Source organism: Leptodactylus fuscus, chromosome 4 (assembly GCF_031893055.1).
Source record: "Leptodactylus fuscus isolate aLepFus1 chromosome 4, aLepFus1.hap2, whole genome shotgun sequence".
Classification (NCBI taxonomy): Eukaryota; Metazoa; Chordata; class Amphibia; order Anura; family Leptodactylidae; genus Leptodactylus; species Leptodactylus fuscus.
In genome coordinates, this window is record NC_134268.1 from 126,226,537 (window position 1) to 126,242,650 (window position 16,114).

Below are 16,114 nucleotides of genomic sequence, written 5' to 3' on the forward strand. Positions count from 1 at the left end.
GAGAAGGGAAGGATCGCCATGTGGATTTTAGAGCACAGATTTAGACATTTTGGTTTTTAGACATCATGGCACTTTTGCAGAGCCCTGAAATGCCTGTAAAGTGGAATCCTCTGACATATGACCCCATTTTCGAAACCCTTGATGGAATTTATCCAGGGGTACCGTGAGCATTTTTAACCCCAAGTGTTTCATTAATTTATTTTCCAGAAATTAATATACATCTGATGGTGAAAGGTGAAAATAGTAATTATTCCAGAAATGTGTTATTTCAGTGCATATGTTATACCCAGCTTGTATTAGAAGAACGCTCCACCTTAAGCCTAGCATCTCACCCCTGAGTTGGCGCTGTCAGACAGGTATCGGTTCCCTATGTCATGTTTTTTGGGACTGTCCTAACATACGACCCTTTTGGCTAGAGGTTCAATCTCTCTCCAATGCTATTTTTATACAGGGTGTCCCACTTGATCCCTTCATCTATTTGCTTAACCTTCCCCCCGTCACTTAGGTAAGCAGACCTCTAAACTATTCTTATATATTTGCACAGCGGCCAAGGCGCTCATTGCCCTTCATTAGAAGAGACCCTCCCCCCCTACAGCCTCCCTTAACCATACCTTGGACGCCTTCCAGGCCGTGTGGTTGTCTTGGCATTCATACTGTATCCTCCGTGTCCTGTGATTCCCTTCCCCTGTATCTCTCCTAACCCCCCCCCTTCTTTTTTCCCCCTCCCTGCCCTCTTTTGCTTTTTTATGATTAATGTATGACTGCCTTGTTATTGGGTATTATATATGTTGGGTTTTTTTTCTTTTGTGTTTGTACCAAATTCCTGTTAAAATTTTTTAATAAAAACTAGTTTTTTTTTTTAAAAAAAAGAATGCTCCAAATGCTGTTGTGCCCATGGTACCCACTTAACAATTTTTTCAGTGGTCTCTGCTGAAGTCTCTACTGACACAAGATGGGCACAACAAATGGCGTATCTCTGGAAGAATTGTGATTTTCACTTTTCATTATCAGCTATGCATTCATTTCATTAAATTAATGCAAGGGTTAAAAATGCTCACTACGCTACTTGATAAATCCCTTCAGTGGTGTAGTTTCCAAAATGTGGCTAAAAGAATATATTAGTAACAGTAATTGGAAAGTGTAAATTTGACCTCCATTTTATTTTAATTGCTTTGAAATGCTTTGTAAATGCTGTTTTGAACTCTTTCAGGAGTGCAGTTTTGAGATTGGGGTGATTTATGGGAATTTCTGTCAGAGAGGGCTTTCAAGGCCCCTTCGGAACTCAACTGATCCCTTGAACAATGTGTTTTGAAAATGTTCTTGAAAATTTGGAACATTACTGCTTGACTTGAAAGCCTTTGCATATCAGAAAAACATGAGCAGGTGATTAAATTTGGATTGCTTCATAAAGCAATATTATATTCATTTTGATAACTTAAAGTGTCTAAAAGTTATTACCACATAAAGCAACACATGTCAGAATGGAAAAATTAGGCCTGGTGATTAAGGTAGTTGGGTTGCATTCTTAAGAGGTTAAAGGCCTATATCTGTGATGGCGAACCTATGGCATGGGTGCTAGAGGTGGCAGTCAGAGCCCTCTCTGTGGGCACCCGTCTGTGGAACAGATTATACTGTGTGGAGCTCACTGTGGAGCAAATTGTACTGTCTGGTGGCCACTTTGCAGCTTATTCTTCTGTGTGATGGCCACTGTGGAGAAGATTGTACTGTGCGGGGGGCCTCGGTGGAAAGAATTGTACTGTGTGGTGGACACTGTGGAGCAGATTGGATTGAGCAAGGGCCCTTCACTATTTATATCACACAGTATATGTTTTATAGTAGACGTGATATTATTACAGGTCATTGCATTGCACTGTCACTATAAAACAGATCTGTGCAATGTAAATAGTGAACATTAATTGTTCAAAATTATACCAAATGCAGTAAAAAGTTGTTTTTATAATGGAAACCTCTGTAAAGCCCCAATCACACGACCGTATTTTTTTTTTTTTTTTTTTTTTTTTATGTAGATTGTGAGCCCCACATAGAGCTCATAATGTACTTTTTTTTTTTTTTTTTTTCTCTATCAGTATGTCTTTTTGAAATATGGGATGGAAATCCATGCAAACACGGGGAGAACATACAAACTCCTTGCAGATGGTTTTTTGCCCTTGGCGGGATTTGAACACCAGGACTTCAGCGCTGCAAGGCTGCAGTGCTAACCACTGAGCCACCGTGTGGCCCCTTCACACGACCGTATTTTGTGGGACCGTAATTGTCCACAATTATGGATCCGCACAGTATAAAGATTAAATTGCTATGTTGGCACTTTGTGATAAATTAGTGGGTTTTGTTGGCACTCGGGCACTGGCATTAGTGGGTTGCAGTTTGGCACTCGGTTTCTAAAAGGTTCGCCATCACTAGCCTATATATTAGAAACCCCCTCAAAGCACCACATTTTAAAACTGCAACCCTCAAATAATTCAAGACCACATTTGAGAAGTTTGTTAACCCTTAAAGTATTTAATGGGAATTTAAACAATATGGAGGTGAAATCTAGACATATAATTTTTTTTTCAATAATAGGTTCATTTAGCCCTAAAATTCACATATTCACAAGGGGTTAAAAAGAAAATGCATCTCACACTTTGTTATGCAATTTCTCACTAGCATGGAACTATCCTACATGTGGATGTTAACTAATGTTTAGTCACATGGCAATGCACCAAAGCGAAGGAGTGCCACTGGGTGTTTAAAAAGCAGATTCTGCCGGAATAATTTTCAGCTGCTATGTCTCATTTCCAGAAACCCTAAAGTAGCAGTACAGTGGAAACCCTCCAAAAGTGACCCTATTTTCAAAACTACACCACATAAAGAATTTATCAAGGGCTATAGTGAGCAATGGGTGAAAGGGGAAAAAGCAACTAATAATTGCTCATAAACGCGACAATACATAATGGTTGTAAACTGCTATATGGGTAACATGGCAGGGCTCAGAATGGAGTGCTGTTTCTGTTTTGGAGGGCAGATTTTGCTGGAATAGTTTTCGGGTACCGTGTCATATTTGCAGATCCCCTAAAGTCCTAGTACAATTTTGGAGACCTCACCCCTCAAGGTATTTCTCAAGGCCAATTAGAAACCTAAGGAAAGTTTCTTTCCTTAGGCCGCTGATCAACCTCAGTGGTCACATTCGATGAGGACTTCTGCTAGAAGAGGAATTGCGGTGCTGCTGGACTGGACTGTGGTGGGAAATACCAGAGCACTGTAGACAGGTGAGTATGCTTCTGTTTTTTATGTTTTGTTTTTGGGGTTTTTTTTCACCTTGCCAAAAATGGTTTATCCATGACAAACCAATTTAAAGGGGTTGTCCAGGAATATCAGAAATAAGGGAGGAAGTCAGGGATAAAAAAAAACATACTCGCCTGTCTCCAGTGCCCCCGTCCAGTGTGCGCCATGCCTTTGCCAGGAGAAGTCTTGCGCTACATGTGACTACTGAGGCCAATCAGTGGAAAGGAACTGGTGACGCATGTGAGTGACCTTTCTTCTAACTGATTGTGCTCAGAGGTCATGTGCAGCACAAGACTTCTACCTGGAAAAGGCAAAATGTGCACTGCACTGGACAATGGTGGTGGACACTGGATCGCCAGAGACAGGTATCCTCCTTCTTGACATCTGAAATTCCTGGACAACCCCATTAAATCAATAATGCTCACGTTTAATCAATCTAGCTCAATAGGTTGAGCTCCATATATTAACAATAGTCCCTAATGACCTATTTGTATTACCAATGTTTGGCCTAATGACCCCTTATATTAATAATATGCCCTTAAATCTTTGTTGTCCTCTAATATTAAGCTACTTCTCTGCCACCCCCACACCAAAAAATAAACAAAAAATACATACTTGCATTCAATCCCCTGACTTGTCACTGTCATTTCTTTACTACCCGCTCCAGGTACTGTCAGCGTCCCAGCTCAGGAGGTGCAGTTTAGTGACGTCAGCGTGCTCTGGGTGAGACACTGATGTCTTTACGTCGTTTACTAGGATACCTGGAGGCCGCAAAGACCTACAGGCCTGTGGCCTCTGGGTTAGCAGTATAGTGAAGCAGGAAGCTGGTTTTCCTGCTCTACTACTTATTTCAACTGTATCAGTGTCCTGGAGTTCGTCATTATCAAAGTACTGGTGTTAACCCTTAGAAGTCCTTGTAGCATTGTCTCCTTATACCGCAACCATTAGATATCACTCTCCTGATGAACTAAGTATTCAGGAAATGCATTGAGAGAGAGGGGTCTGAAGTAGTGTGGCTAAGTCTACATAGAGTATATTATGGGACATAGCCTCGGTAGCAGCCTCACTGTTGATTGTCCTGTAATGGAGGAGTTACTTTCCTGTAGTGATAGCGATTCAGCAATCCTGACAGTTTTTCTCTAAGCACAATGATGGAGCAATTGGCTCCTTGGGTGTGAAATAGTGTTTGGACATGGCCATTTTACCTAATAACCATACAGTATAGTCAAGATATTGAGACCTATGGTGAGGTGAATGGTTTTATTTATGCTTTGAGCAAATATTCCTGCTCTTTGGTAGTGGGTTAACAATACCAGTTGGTTTATCTGAGCATTGAGAGTGAGTTAGCCTGTTGGACTACGTCATCTGAGTCCTGAGCTGAATTGTTGAATATAATATTTCCCTATAGTCAGAACTACTATACATGTGAAGTATCTGATAGGGATTCATACACATACCTTGGGGCTTAGTTTAGCTGACCGTTTGTAATCTTTATTAATAAAAGTTATATTTTATTTCATTATATGCTAGATTTTTTATTTTGTTCAGGTGAGAGGGGTAGGTGTGACAAGTAATATGTAAATTAGAGAGCTTATGAAAACATTGACTGTAACTGACTGCAGAACCACAATATCTATAACATCCAAGGAAGGATACATCTGCACCACAAATGGCTGAAGTTTGAAGGGCTAGGATTAAATATTTATTCCCATGTTAGCAAATCTGAGAAGGGAATTACTGCTGAGAAGGGAATTACTGTCAGCATGTCCTGACCACCAGGTCAGGACCAACAGAAACTTGCAAGCAGTACTGTTTTACACTGTTCCCATAACTCCCATAGAAGTGAAGAGGAGCATATCGTACCAGAACTACACTGTTTCTGTTGCTCTACAGTTAAAGAAACATTGTAGCTCGGTTGTTCTCTATGGGTGTTATTGAAACAAAGACACGCCACTCACCTGTTTCTGTCCTTGGTGGTTGGAACTTGCAGACAGTTATTTCTATCATGTCAGGTATTTGTGGACATGGCAATAACCCTTTAGTATTGTATGTAGAGATCTTAAAGGGGTATACTCACATATGTCGCATACTCACCAGTCTTCGTTGCTGTAAATTCTTCTTTCTTCCAGCTTTGTTGCGTCATTGGTGGGCGAGGTTACATATGCAAAGCCAGCGGCGAGATGCCGCTGGCCCTGCGTGCACACTCATAGCTAGTGAGACCAGTGTAGCCTTCACAGTGCGACTACAGACCTGGCATCCGCTGTAATAGAGAGGCGGATGCCGGGGAGTGTAGACGCCGGCACAGATGCCTGCAACATCGCTATGTGCCTGCCCTGCATGAAGCCAGCAGCGGCAGGAGCTCCTGTTATTCTGCTCCTCCGCCCCCCCCCCTCCCCTCTGGAATAGCAGCATCGCTCTTGCCGCTGCTGGCTTCATGCAAGGTAGGCACATAGCGATGTTGCAGGCATCTGTGCCGGCCTCTACACTTCTCGGCATCCGCTGTAATAGAGAGGCGAATGCCGGGGAGTGTAGACGCTGGCACAGTCTGTATTGGCGGTCCCTTCCCCCCAAAGGGTAAACTACCCCCCCCTCCAGGCTCGCTCCCGTGTACTTAGCCCCTCCTCCCTCCCCCCTCAGAGCAGCAGATACATCACTTGACTTACCAGGTAAGTCAAGGGATGTGTCAAAAAAAAAATGAATAAAGTAATATAGTGGACAAACAAAGCAGTTTTGCTGAAGCAGTGTATTTAGGAAAAGTCTTACATCCACATTATCAAGCAGTATAGATGGGATGTCCTTGTGATGGGACAACCCCTTTAAGAGCATTGTGAAGGGTTTTTAACCAGGGTAGAGGTTTAACAACATTTATTATTACAATTTTAACCGATTTGTTTTTTAACTAAAGTTCTCAGTATGGGTTTAAATACATATCAATAAAGAAAACATTTAACTAAAGTGATAAAAGTACTTGCCTTCATCTTGATGACTGTAGTGGTTCTTTTTTTTTGTACCAGCAGATGAGGGATTTTTCTCTTAGTACAAATCAGTTTTAAACATATGAACAAATCTCCTTTTGTTCAGGTCACCTAAGCTAAATGCATTTAATCTGATGGGATTTTTTTACATTACCCATCGCCACTTTCACAATGGAGGCATGGTGTGGGCTGTGGAATGGCTGAAGTCTTTCACCTCATCAGATTTATGATTGATTACATGCTTTAATGTGATAGCAGTGTGGGCACAGGCCATTGCTGGGAGTTTTCTCTGATATATGAGGAAGGGATTATGAAGACCAGCACAGCGTGCTACGTGTGTATTTTGATAAATACACCCTAAGGCCCTACATTGTGGAAACACAGCTTTTTTGTTGCAGATTTTGCTTACTTTTTTTTTTTTTTTTTTTTTTTTAGCCAAAGTCAATAATGACTTTAAAAAAAGGGTAAATATCTAGTAAGTTCTTATACTTTTCCCTTCTGCTCAATCCACTCCTGACTTTGGCTCAAAAAAACGCAACTAAATATGCAACAAAAAAAGCTGTATTTCCGCAATGTGGGGCCTTATCCTAAAGAAGTCTGATTTACTCATAAGTTACTGGCAGTGCCGCACCTCCCATGAGGCTACCTGAAGCGACCGCTTCAGGCGGTGCTATGTCAGGACCCCAGGGAGGGCGGCATTTTTGCTAACCTAAGCCAGTCCAGGACAAGCTGTCCTGGACTGGCTTAGCACGGAGCGGTGGTTTGGGGAGGTCACTGGAGCAGCGCTGCCCCAGCAGCCTCCCCTCACGCTAAGGCAGAGAGCAGGCAGTCTCCAGGCCTACTCTCTGCCGGCGAACGGGGCTAAGCCCCGCCCCTTCACTCGGCCACGCCCCCGGTCCACCCGGCCACGCCTCCGATCCGCCCCCTCCTCCCGGCGGGGGGGGGGGGGGCGGCTTTCTGCAGTTAGCTCGGGCGGCGAAAGGGGAAGGTTCACCCCTGGTTACTGGGAAGAGAAAGATATTCAATTTCCATTTCCAATATTCAACCACATCTCACCATCTCCTACAGATGTAGCTAGTTTTTTTTTAAAAAAAAGTAGATAAAAACTGTATAATAAACAATATAAGTGGAAAAAGACAACGTCATAAAACACATTTACTTTTGTGTATCTTCTTTTAGGATACCGTGCCCATTAAATTCAGCTGTTGTCCTTGCATCATATGCTGTGCAATGTAAGTATTTATCTTTACTCTAATGTACTGTTTTCCAACAATTTTTGGGCACCCCTGGAAATTGCCTTAGGGCACGCATACCAAATAATTTTTTTACCAAAAGACAAAGAGCGGAAGTTTTGATGTGTTTTTTAGCACCATTTTTGAATTTATAGTTAGAATATAATTTCACTGTAAATTTGGAAAATCACCCCAAAAATCACATCAAAACAGCATGCATTTTTTCAGATGTAGTTTTCATGCAATTGTAGCCACATCACAACTGCACCTCAAACCTATACCATCCTATATTCCCACCCAGCACATACAAAAATTCACCTTTTGCCATCACCAAATTTCCTTAGGAGCCCTATAATAACATGCTCCCCAGTGGCCCTTTATAATATTCCTCAGACACATAATATTTCTCCTCAGTGACCCCTCAGAAAAGTAGTAATGCTCCCCAGTGGCCCCCAGGCAAGTAATAATGTTCTTCAATGGCCCCCAGGCAAATAGTATTGTCTGCCAGTGACTCCCAGGCAAGTAATAATATCCCCCAGTGGCCCCTAGACAAAGAATAATGTCCACTCAGGGACCACAAGACAAGTAATAATGTCCCCCAGTGATGCCCAGGCAAGTAATAATCCCCCCCAGTGACCACACCAGACAAGTAATAATGTCCCCCAGTGGTCCCCAGGCAGTAGAAATGTCACCATTGTCTCCCAGGCAAGTAGTAATGTCCCCTCAGAGGACCCCAGGCGGTAATAATGTCCTCTAGACAAGTAATAATTTCTCCCAGTGGTCCCAAAGCAATTTGTAAATTCCCCCAGTGACCACCAGGCCAATAATAATATCAGTGGCCTCACACTTAAGTTTTGCTGTATCAATAAAAAAAAACACCTCCTACGCATCCTCGCTCCTGGGGGTATCTCATACTCTTATCTGAAACTTGATTCAGCAGGTCTTCATCAGGCATCATTAACAGGATTCTGCTCCACTGTTCTATTTAACTACATCTGTGCCCATTTACTCTTCGTATTGGAAGTTACTGGTCTAAAGACCTCAATGTTGATGTTAGGTCCTTAGGGTTGGTTCACATCTGCTTTTGTATTCCGTCCGGGGAGAGTCCGCATAGAGACCCCCCGAACGGAATACAAATGTGATTGCAAGCGCTGTCCTGTAAAAGCACATGGGCCCCATAGACTATAATGGAGCCCGTGTGCTTTCCTCGCACTGTCCACACCAATCATGTCTGCATGATTCATACGGGCAGTGTGCGGCAAGCACACGGACCCCATTATAGTCTATGAGGTCCGTGTGCTTTTACAGCATAGAGCTTGCAATTGCATTTGTATTCCATTCAGGGGGTCTCCATGCGGACTTTCCCCGGGCAGACTACAAAAGCAGATGTGAACCAACCCTTAGGGAGTGATATCTAGAGTGTGCTGTTTATGGAGAATATATGGTAGGTTTCAGCTGTGTCACACCGTGCTGCTAACAGCTGTGATGCTACAGATCATGGGGGTTGCTCTTTGTAAACTAATATTCGACCCTGTGATGTGATAATTGAGTGTTGATCAGCTGACAACTGAGAACCTATTGAATGCTTCCATGCCTGTCATCAAAAATTTGCAATAAATTGTATGAGTGATCAAATGATTGCTTGTTCATACCATGGGGGCTAAAATTAAATGTAAAAAGTCATTAAAAATTTTGAAATAAAATATAAAAGTTTTTCACAATATGGCAGTGCAAAGCAGATTTTATTTATTTATTTTTTTAAACTAAGAGACCAGAAGAAGTTTGACACCCAGGACCCCTACTGTTCAACTGTTTGAAAGTAAAGTGAAAGCTATGGCCCCTTGCACGCTTTCTGTTTCACAGTGGCCATACAATGTGATTATATTCACATCTATGATGCTGTTGAGGATCTGTAATTACATTACATGGCTGATATGAAACAGATGGTATGTGATGTAAACAGAGAAAAGGTCACACCTCTTGCACGAGGGATGCAGCCCCTTCAAGCAGCTGATCAGTGGGTAGGTCATCAATAAAAATGTCTTTTAAAGAATGCAATGTGTGCTAAAGGGATTCACTAGTTTCCCAGTGGGCCAGTCTGAGCCTGTGCACTCCACTTCCGATTGAGCCTGTAATTAGGCTGTTCACTAGTTATTCTCCTAATTCATTATTACATTATATACACAATATCTTACCTACTGGGTCCCACCTCCTCGCTTCTGGCCTGGGGGTCAGTACCAGCCCTAGGATTTGTCTGATCGTATTTGTTTATTTATATTTGGTTTTCGCCCTGGGTCTCCTTTTGGTTCTATCCATAGGTTTCGCTTTTGCCATGCTTATTGAATTTATGTTGTACTCTGTGTCTATGTGTTTCCTAGATACTATACATTTTTTTTATGTTTTGTTTTCTTTCTATGTTGGTGTTATTGTTTTTTGTACCTTTCATCCAATGCTATGTGTTTGGATTATAGGTAGCAGCCTAGTACCCATAGGATACTAGAGTGTCTACCCATATGGCTTTGATAATTGTTAAATTATTGTCTGTAAATGTAAAGGGCCTTAACACAGCAGTTAAGTGGCACCTGACCCTTCAGGAGATGCGGTTCACTCAGGCAGACATAGTCTTTTTACAAGGGTTGCATTTTACAGCTTCGAGATCTCTTCAATTTATTTCCTGTCTTCTTAATGGCCAATGTGCATGCTATGGGAAGAATATGCAAACCTGGCTTCCATGATGTAATTAGGAAGCCGGTGCCTCATGAATGCACACCAATAGAGGGCGCTCACTGAGAATGTGCAAGTCTATCTTCCATGATGTAATTAGGAAGACAGAGTCTCAGTCAAGCAAACCAATAGAGAGCGCTCCCTTTAACATCATGCCGACCTTCTCAGAGGCCTTTGTTTGCAAGTGTATTGCCGTCTATGGGAGATTCTATACATTACTATTTTGGATGGTCATAGACCAGCCGCAATAGTAATATAGCGATGACAGGCCTGGGTGCCTTCATTAGGCTCCCGGCTGTCATCGGAACAGGTCGACTCCTGCGAGCTCGTCGCGCAGGAGCCGACCTGCAACTTTAAAGGTATGGGGCCGGTGGGGACCGGCCCCGGGGCTAACTTTGATCTTTTTTTTTGGGGGGGGGGGGGGAGAGGACATCTCTGGTGGGCATCTCCGCTGTAATTTTTACAGCGGAGTTGTCAGAGCTCGTAGAGAAGACTTCCAAAGGTGCACGTAGGTATAGGTGGCACTACTCATACAGAGATATATATCTGCACGGGAGACAGAAAAACGCTAAATGTGGTGGTGCTCTAAGTCCAAAGTAAAGAAGCATGTGAAAAAATAAATAGGAAGAATTGCTTGGCACTCACCGAAAAATAGCGTAAAAAGTTGAAACTTTATTGAAGAATGTCCATACAAAGTTTTAAAAGCGGGAGGAGGCACGCTCAGCAACCGGGCTGAGCGTGCCTCCTCCCGCTTTTAAAACTTTGTATGGACATTCTTCAATAAAGTTTCAACTTTTTACGCTTTTTTTCGGTGAGTGCCAAGCAATTCTTCCTATTTATTTTGTCAGAGCTCGTGCCTGCGATCTCTGATTGCAGGCATAAGCTTCGGTATTTGATGTGTGTGTGTGGGGGGCTTTGATGCAGGCATTCGCTCCAGACCCGGCATCCGCTATAATAGAACGGTGGATACCGGGGAGCGTGTTAGCCGCTGGCACAGGGCCTGCAGTATAGCCACACTCCTGCAGAAAACCACTCCTGCACACTCCTGCAGAAAACCAGCGGTGGCAGGAGCGTGGCGGTGGCAAATTCGGGCTGTAAGACGCACCCTCATTTTCCTTCAAAATTTGGGGGGGAAAAGTGTGTGTTATAGTCCGAAAAATACGGTAGTTAGGACTCCTACCCTATTTGATCTTTGGAGAATAGATAACCCCACAACTTGAGAGTATACCTTCTTTACAAACCCTCATCAAAATCAGACATCGGTTACTTTTTTAGTAATGTTCTTGCACTCAGTTCCTTGACCTCCTCTCAGATAGGACACATACAGTTCTATGAAAAAGTTTGGGCACCCCTATTAAGTGTAATCATTTTTAGTTCTAAATATTTTGGTGTTTGCAGCAGCCATTTCAGTTTGATATATCTAATAACTGATGGACACAGTAATATTTCAGGATTGAAATGAGGTTTATTGTACTAACAGAAAATGTGCAATATGCATCAAACCAAAATTTGACCAGTGCAAAAGTATGGGCACCTCAACAGAAAAGTGACAATAATATTTAGTAGATCCTCCTTTTGCAAAGATAACAGCCTCTAGTCGCTTCCTGTAGCTTTTAATCAGTTCCTGGATCCTGGATGATGGTATTTTGGACCATTCCTCTTTACAAAACAATTCAAGTTCAGTTAAGTTTGATGGTCACCGAGCATGGACAACCCGCTCTCAAATGATCTGAAAACAAAGATTGTTCAACATAGTTGTTCAGGGGAAGGATACAAAAAGTTGTCTCAGAGATTTAACCTGTCAGTTTCCACTGTGAGGAACATAGTAAGGAAATGGAAGACCACAGGGGCAGTTCTTGTTAAGCTCAGAAGTGGCAGGCCAAGAAAAATATCAGAAAGGCAGAGAAGAAGAATGGTGAGAACAGTCAAGGACAATCCACAGACCACCTCCAAAGAGCTGCAGCATCATCTTGCTGCAGATGGTGTCACTGTGCATCGGTCAACAATACAGCGCACTTTGCACAAGGAGAAGCTGTATGTGAGAGTGATGAGAAAGAAGCCGTTTCTGCAAGCACGCCACAAACAGAGTCGCCTGAGGTATGCAAAAGCACATTTGGATAAGCCAGCTTCATTTTGGAAGAAGGTCCTGTGGACTGATGAAACAAGGATTGAGTTGTTTGGTCATACAAAAATGTGTTATGCATGGTGTCCAAAAAAACCAGCATTCCAAGAAAAACACTTGCTACCCACTGTAAAATTTGGTGGAGGTTCCATCATGCTTTGGGGCTGTGTGGCCAATGCCGGCACCGGGAATCTTGTTAAAGTTGAGGGTCGCATGGATTCCACTCAGTATCAGCAGATTCTTGAGAATAATGTTCAAGAATCAGTGACGAAGTTGAAGTTACGCCGGGGATGGATATTTCAGCAAGGCGGAGCAAGGCAATGATCCAAAACACCGCTCCAAATCGACTCAGGCATTCATGCAGAGGAACAATTACAATGTTCTGGAATGGCCATCTCAGTCCCCAGAACTGAATATCATTGAACATCTGTGGGATGATTTGAAGCGGGCTGTCCATGCTCGGCGACAATCAAACTTAACTGAACTTGAATTGTTTTGTAAAGAGGAATGATCCAAAATACCTTCATCCAGGATCCAGGAACTGATTTAAAGCTACAGGAAGCAACTAGAGGCTGTTATCTTTGCAAAAGGAGGATCTACTAAATATTAATGTCACTTTTCTGTTGAGGTGCCCATACTTTTGCACCAGTCAAATTTTTTTTTAATGCATATTGCACATTTTCTGTTAGTACAATAAACCTCATTTCAATCCTGAAATATTACTGTGTCCATCAGTTATTAGATATATCAAACTGAAATGGCTGTTGCAAACACCAAAATATTTAGAACTAAAAATGATTAAGATTAATAGGGGTGCCCAAACTTTTTCATAGGACTGTATATTGGTAGCATCATACCCCTGTCCTATTGATCCTCAATCTAAACACCCACCACTCCACTTCACCTTGAACGACCCACTGAAAACTAAATGAATCATTGCTTACTGGTTACATGTGATGAACTGTGGCACTCTCTGACCCCCCTCAAATGTGGTTTTGTGGGAAACTCATAAATCAGTATTCTGTGCAGAATGCATAGCGCACTCCTCTAGGTTATAAACAGACCCTAGCATAGTGTCAGAGGTTGCACTACATTTTTTTCAAAAGATTAAAAATACTCCTATTATTTTTGAAGAGTATTTTTAGTTACAGAGGAATATGAAGTTTACAGTAATTGATGTGAATGATGTGTAGGCGTAACAATGCTAAGAGGTCACTATTTAAGAAGGAAAACCATTAGTATAGCTGTCTTCCATGTATAAATAGCATATATAGGGGTTTAATTTTTTTTGAGCCACCATGTTTTAATAACTTTACAAAAATCCCCAAAAATCCTACAATTTTTTTCTGACACCCATAACCTTTTTATGTTTCTGTGTACGTATCTATAAGGTTTTCTACTTTGCAGCACAGGACGATGATTTAACTTTTACCACTTTGGGAAGTGTCTTGGTCACTTTTTGTTAAAATTTTTTTGGGAAGCAAAATGGCAGTTTGGCTACTATGACCTTTGTAAGACTATTTTCACACTACCATTATTACAGTCTGTTGTTATCATCTGTCATACAATGACAACAACAGAGGTTAACTGGAGTAGAAAAATAGATGCATAGTCTCTAACGTCTGTGTCCTTTTCCATTTTTTTATAATCTGAAAAAAAACATGAAACCCATTCTTCTATCATAGTTGTTTACTTTTGTGGCTGTTGCGAGTAACAGACATTAAAAGATGGTACTATTATGGTATTTGCCTATGGACTTCTGCATACTGGCGTTAAATGACTTTAATTGCTTAAACCATCAATCCAAATCTACTTGTGTACACTGTCCAGGCAGTAATATATACCCTCTTGCACTATGGTAGTGGAAGGTATTGGAAGGGAGTAGAAGCTATTCCGCTGAGGCTGGGTGCAGAGAAAGCCTTTGATATGCTAAATTGTGACTCTATGTTGCACTATGTCTTTAACCACTTCCGGACCGCCCATAGACTATATACGTCCGGGAAGTGGTTGTCTAGTTCTGACCGGACGTACCTGTACTTCCATCAGAACACAGCAGCTGCACAGAGATCGTGTAGCTGCTTTCACTAGGAGCCGGCTGTAACTTCAGCTGGAGCTCCCAGAGAGAAGACAGGGCAGATTTATTACCTCCCCTGCCTTTTCGATCGCTGTGTATACAGTGCTCAATGAGCGCTGTATACACAGCTATGGACGCAGCCATAATTCAGCTGCCCTCTGACCCGGCGGACACGTGATCCGCAGGGAGCAGAGTCTTACCAGAGCTGCTGGGTCCTATAGAACTCAGATCAGCTCAGTAAGGGCTCGTTCACATCTGCGGCCCGGCACTCCGTACTTAGGTTTCCGTTTCCTGCCTAAAACACAGGCAGGATACGGAAACCTGCAGGAGTCTCTCTCACCCATTCATTTGAATGGGTGAGAGAGATGTCCGGCTGTGAGCGGCAGTGAGCGTTTTGCGCTCTCCGCCGCGAAACCGGGTTTTATAATCCGGACACAGAGTCGGACATGCAGTACTCTGTGTCCGGATAAAAAAATCCGGTTTCGCGGCGGAGAGCCTAAAACGCTCACCGCCGCTCACGGCCGGACCCGGTCTATGGTTTCCGTCTTCTGCATGCCAGAAGACGGAAACCATAGAACGGAGACCCCAAACGCAGGTGTGAACCCAGCGTAAGCTGTATATACAGCGTGCAGGAGGCTGGATTTCTCCTGTAACTGAGGTTAAAGGTAGCAGCCCCAGTTATAGGAGAAATCAGCCTCCAGTACAAAAAAATAAGTGATCAGATGTCCCCAAAGGTCTCTTATTACCTTATGGGGACACAATCTGAAAAAAAATAAAAATAAAAATATAATAAATTTTTTTTTTTTTTAAAAAATGGTAAATAAAATAATAATAATAAATAAATAATACGCTAATAAAACGCCGTTATTAAAGGTTATAGCCCCACCCCCGACGACACCATACAAAATAAAAATTACTGTAACGGAGAGGAAAAACTATATTATAAAGTTTTTCAGTGACACTTTGTGTTATTAAATTTTTTAAAAAAATAATTGAAAACCAGACACAATTTCCCTCCTATTTTGTTTATATTTTCCCAGATATAAAAAAAATTAAAACACATTCGGAAATAAAGATAACATAAAAATAAAGCCCTATGTGTCCCCAAAAAAAGACGCAAAAATTAGTTGACTGAGACATACGGGAAAAATGTTACAGACCTCAAAACCGCACATACAAAATAAACCTAAAATGTGTCTGGTCCTGGAGCACAAATTGGCCTGGTATTGAAGTGGTTAAGGATCATTTTCTTCATGATTTGGGTAGCCTCTTCTCCCCTCAAGCTTCTGTGAAGCTTTTGCACACTCATTTTCTATATTTCACAATTAAGAATGGTACCAAACAGAGTCCAAAGGAGGGTTCACCACTAGGTTAAAATCCCCTTCAAGGAAGATAAGATCCTCCTTAAAATGTGATTGTAGTGAAAACTACACTCTTTTACCTTTACCTTTTTTATCTGTACCTACCTTGGAGCTTTTGTATTTGTATATTGTATTATCCATGCTGCTGTAACACACTCAATTTACACATGGTAGGACTATTCAAGGATTATCTTATTTTAACTAATTCACCCTTGAAGTAAAGGACTCTGTCCTCTGGGTTTAAATGGAAAGGAGTTGGTGCTACAGCTGTGGAACCATTGTGAGAAAATGAGTTTCCTGTAGAAATAGGACATTGGTTTTTAGGTTTGTTTTTTTCTAAG

At 42.0% G+C, this 16,114-nt stretch overlaps 1 protein-coding gene across 2 annotated transcripts in view; it reads left to right on the forward strand.

The window, feature by feature from the left end:
* PTPN3 (protein tyrosine phosphatase non-receptor type 3) overlaps positions 1 to 16,114 on the forward strand; it is a 247,473-nt gene that overhangs the window by 124,537 nt on the left and 106,822 nt on the right. For both annotated transcript variants that reach the window (XM_075270995.1, XM_075270996.1), the window contains exon 7: positions 7,440 to 7,492. In XM_075270995.1, coding sequence (XP_075127096.1) covers positions 7,440 to 7,492 — 53 coding nt within the window. The remainder of the gene's footprint in view (positions 1 to 7,439; positions 7,493 to 16,114) is intronic.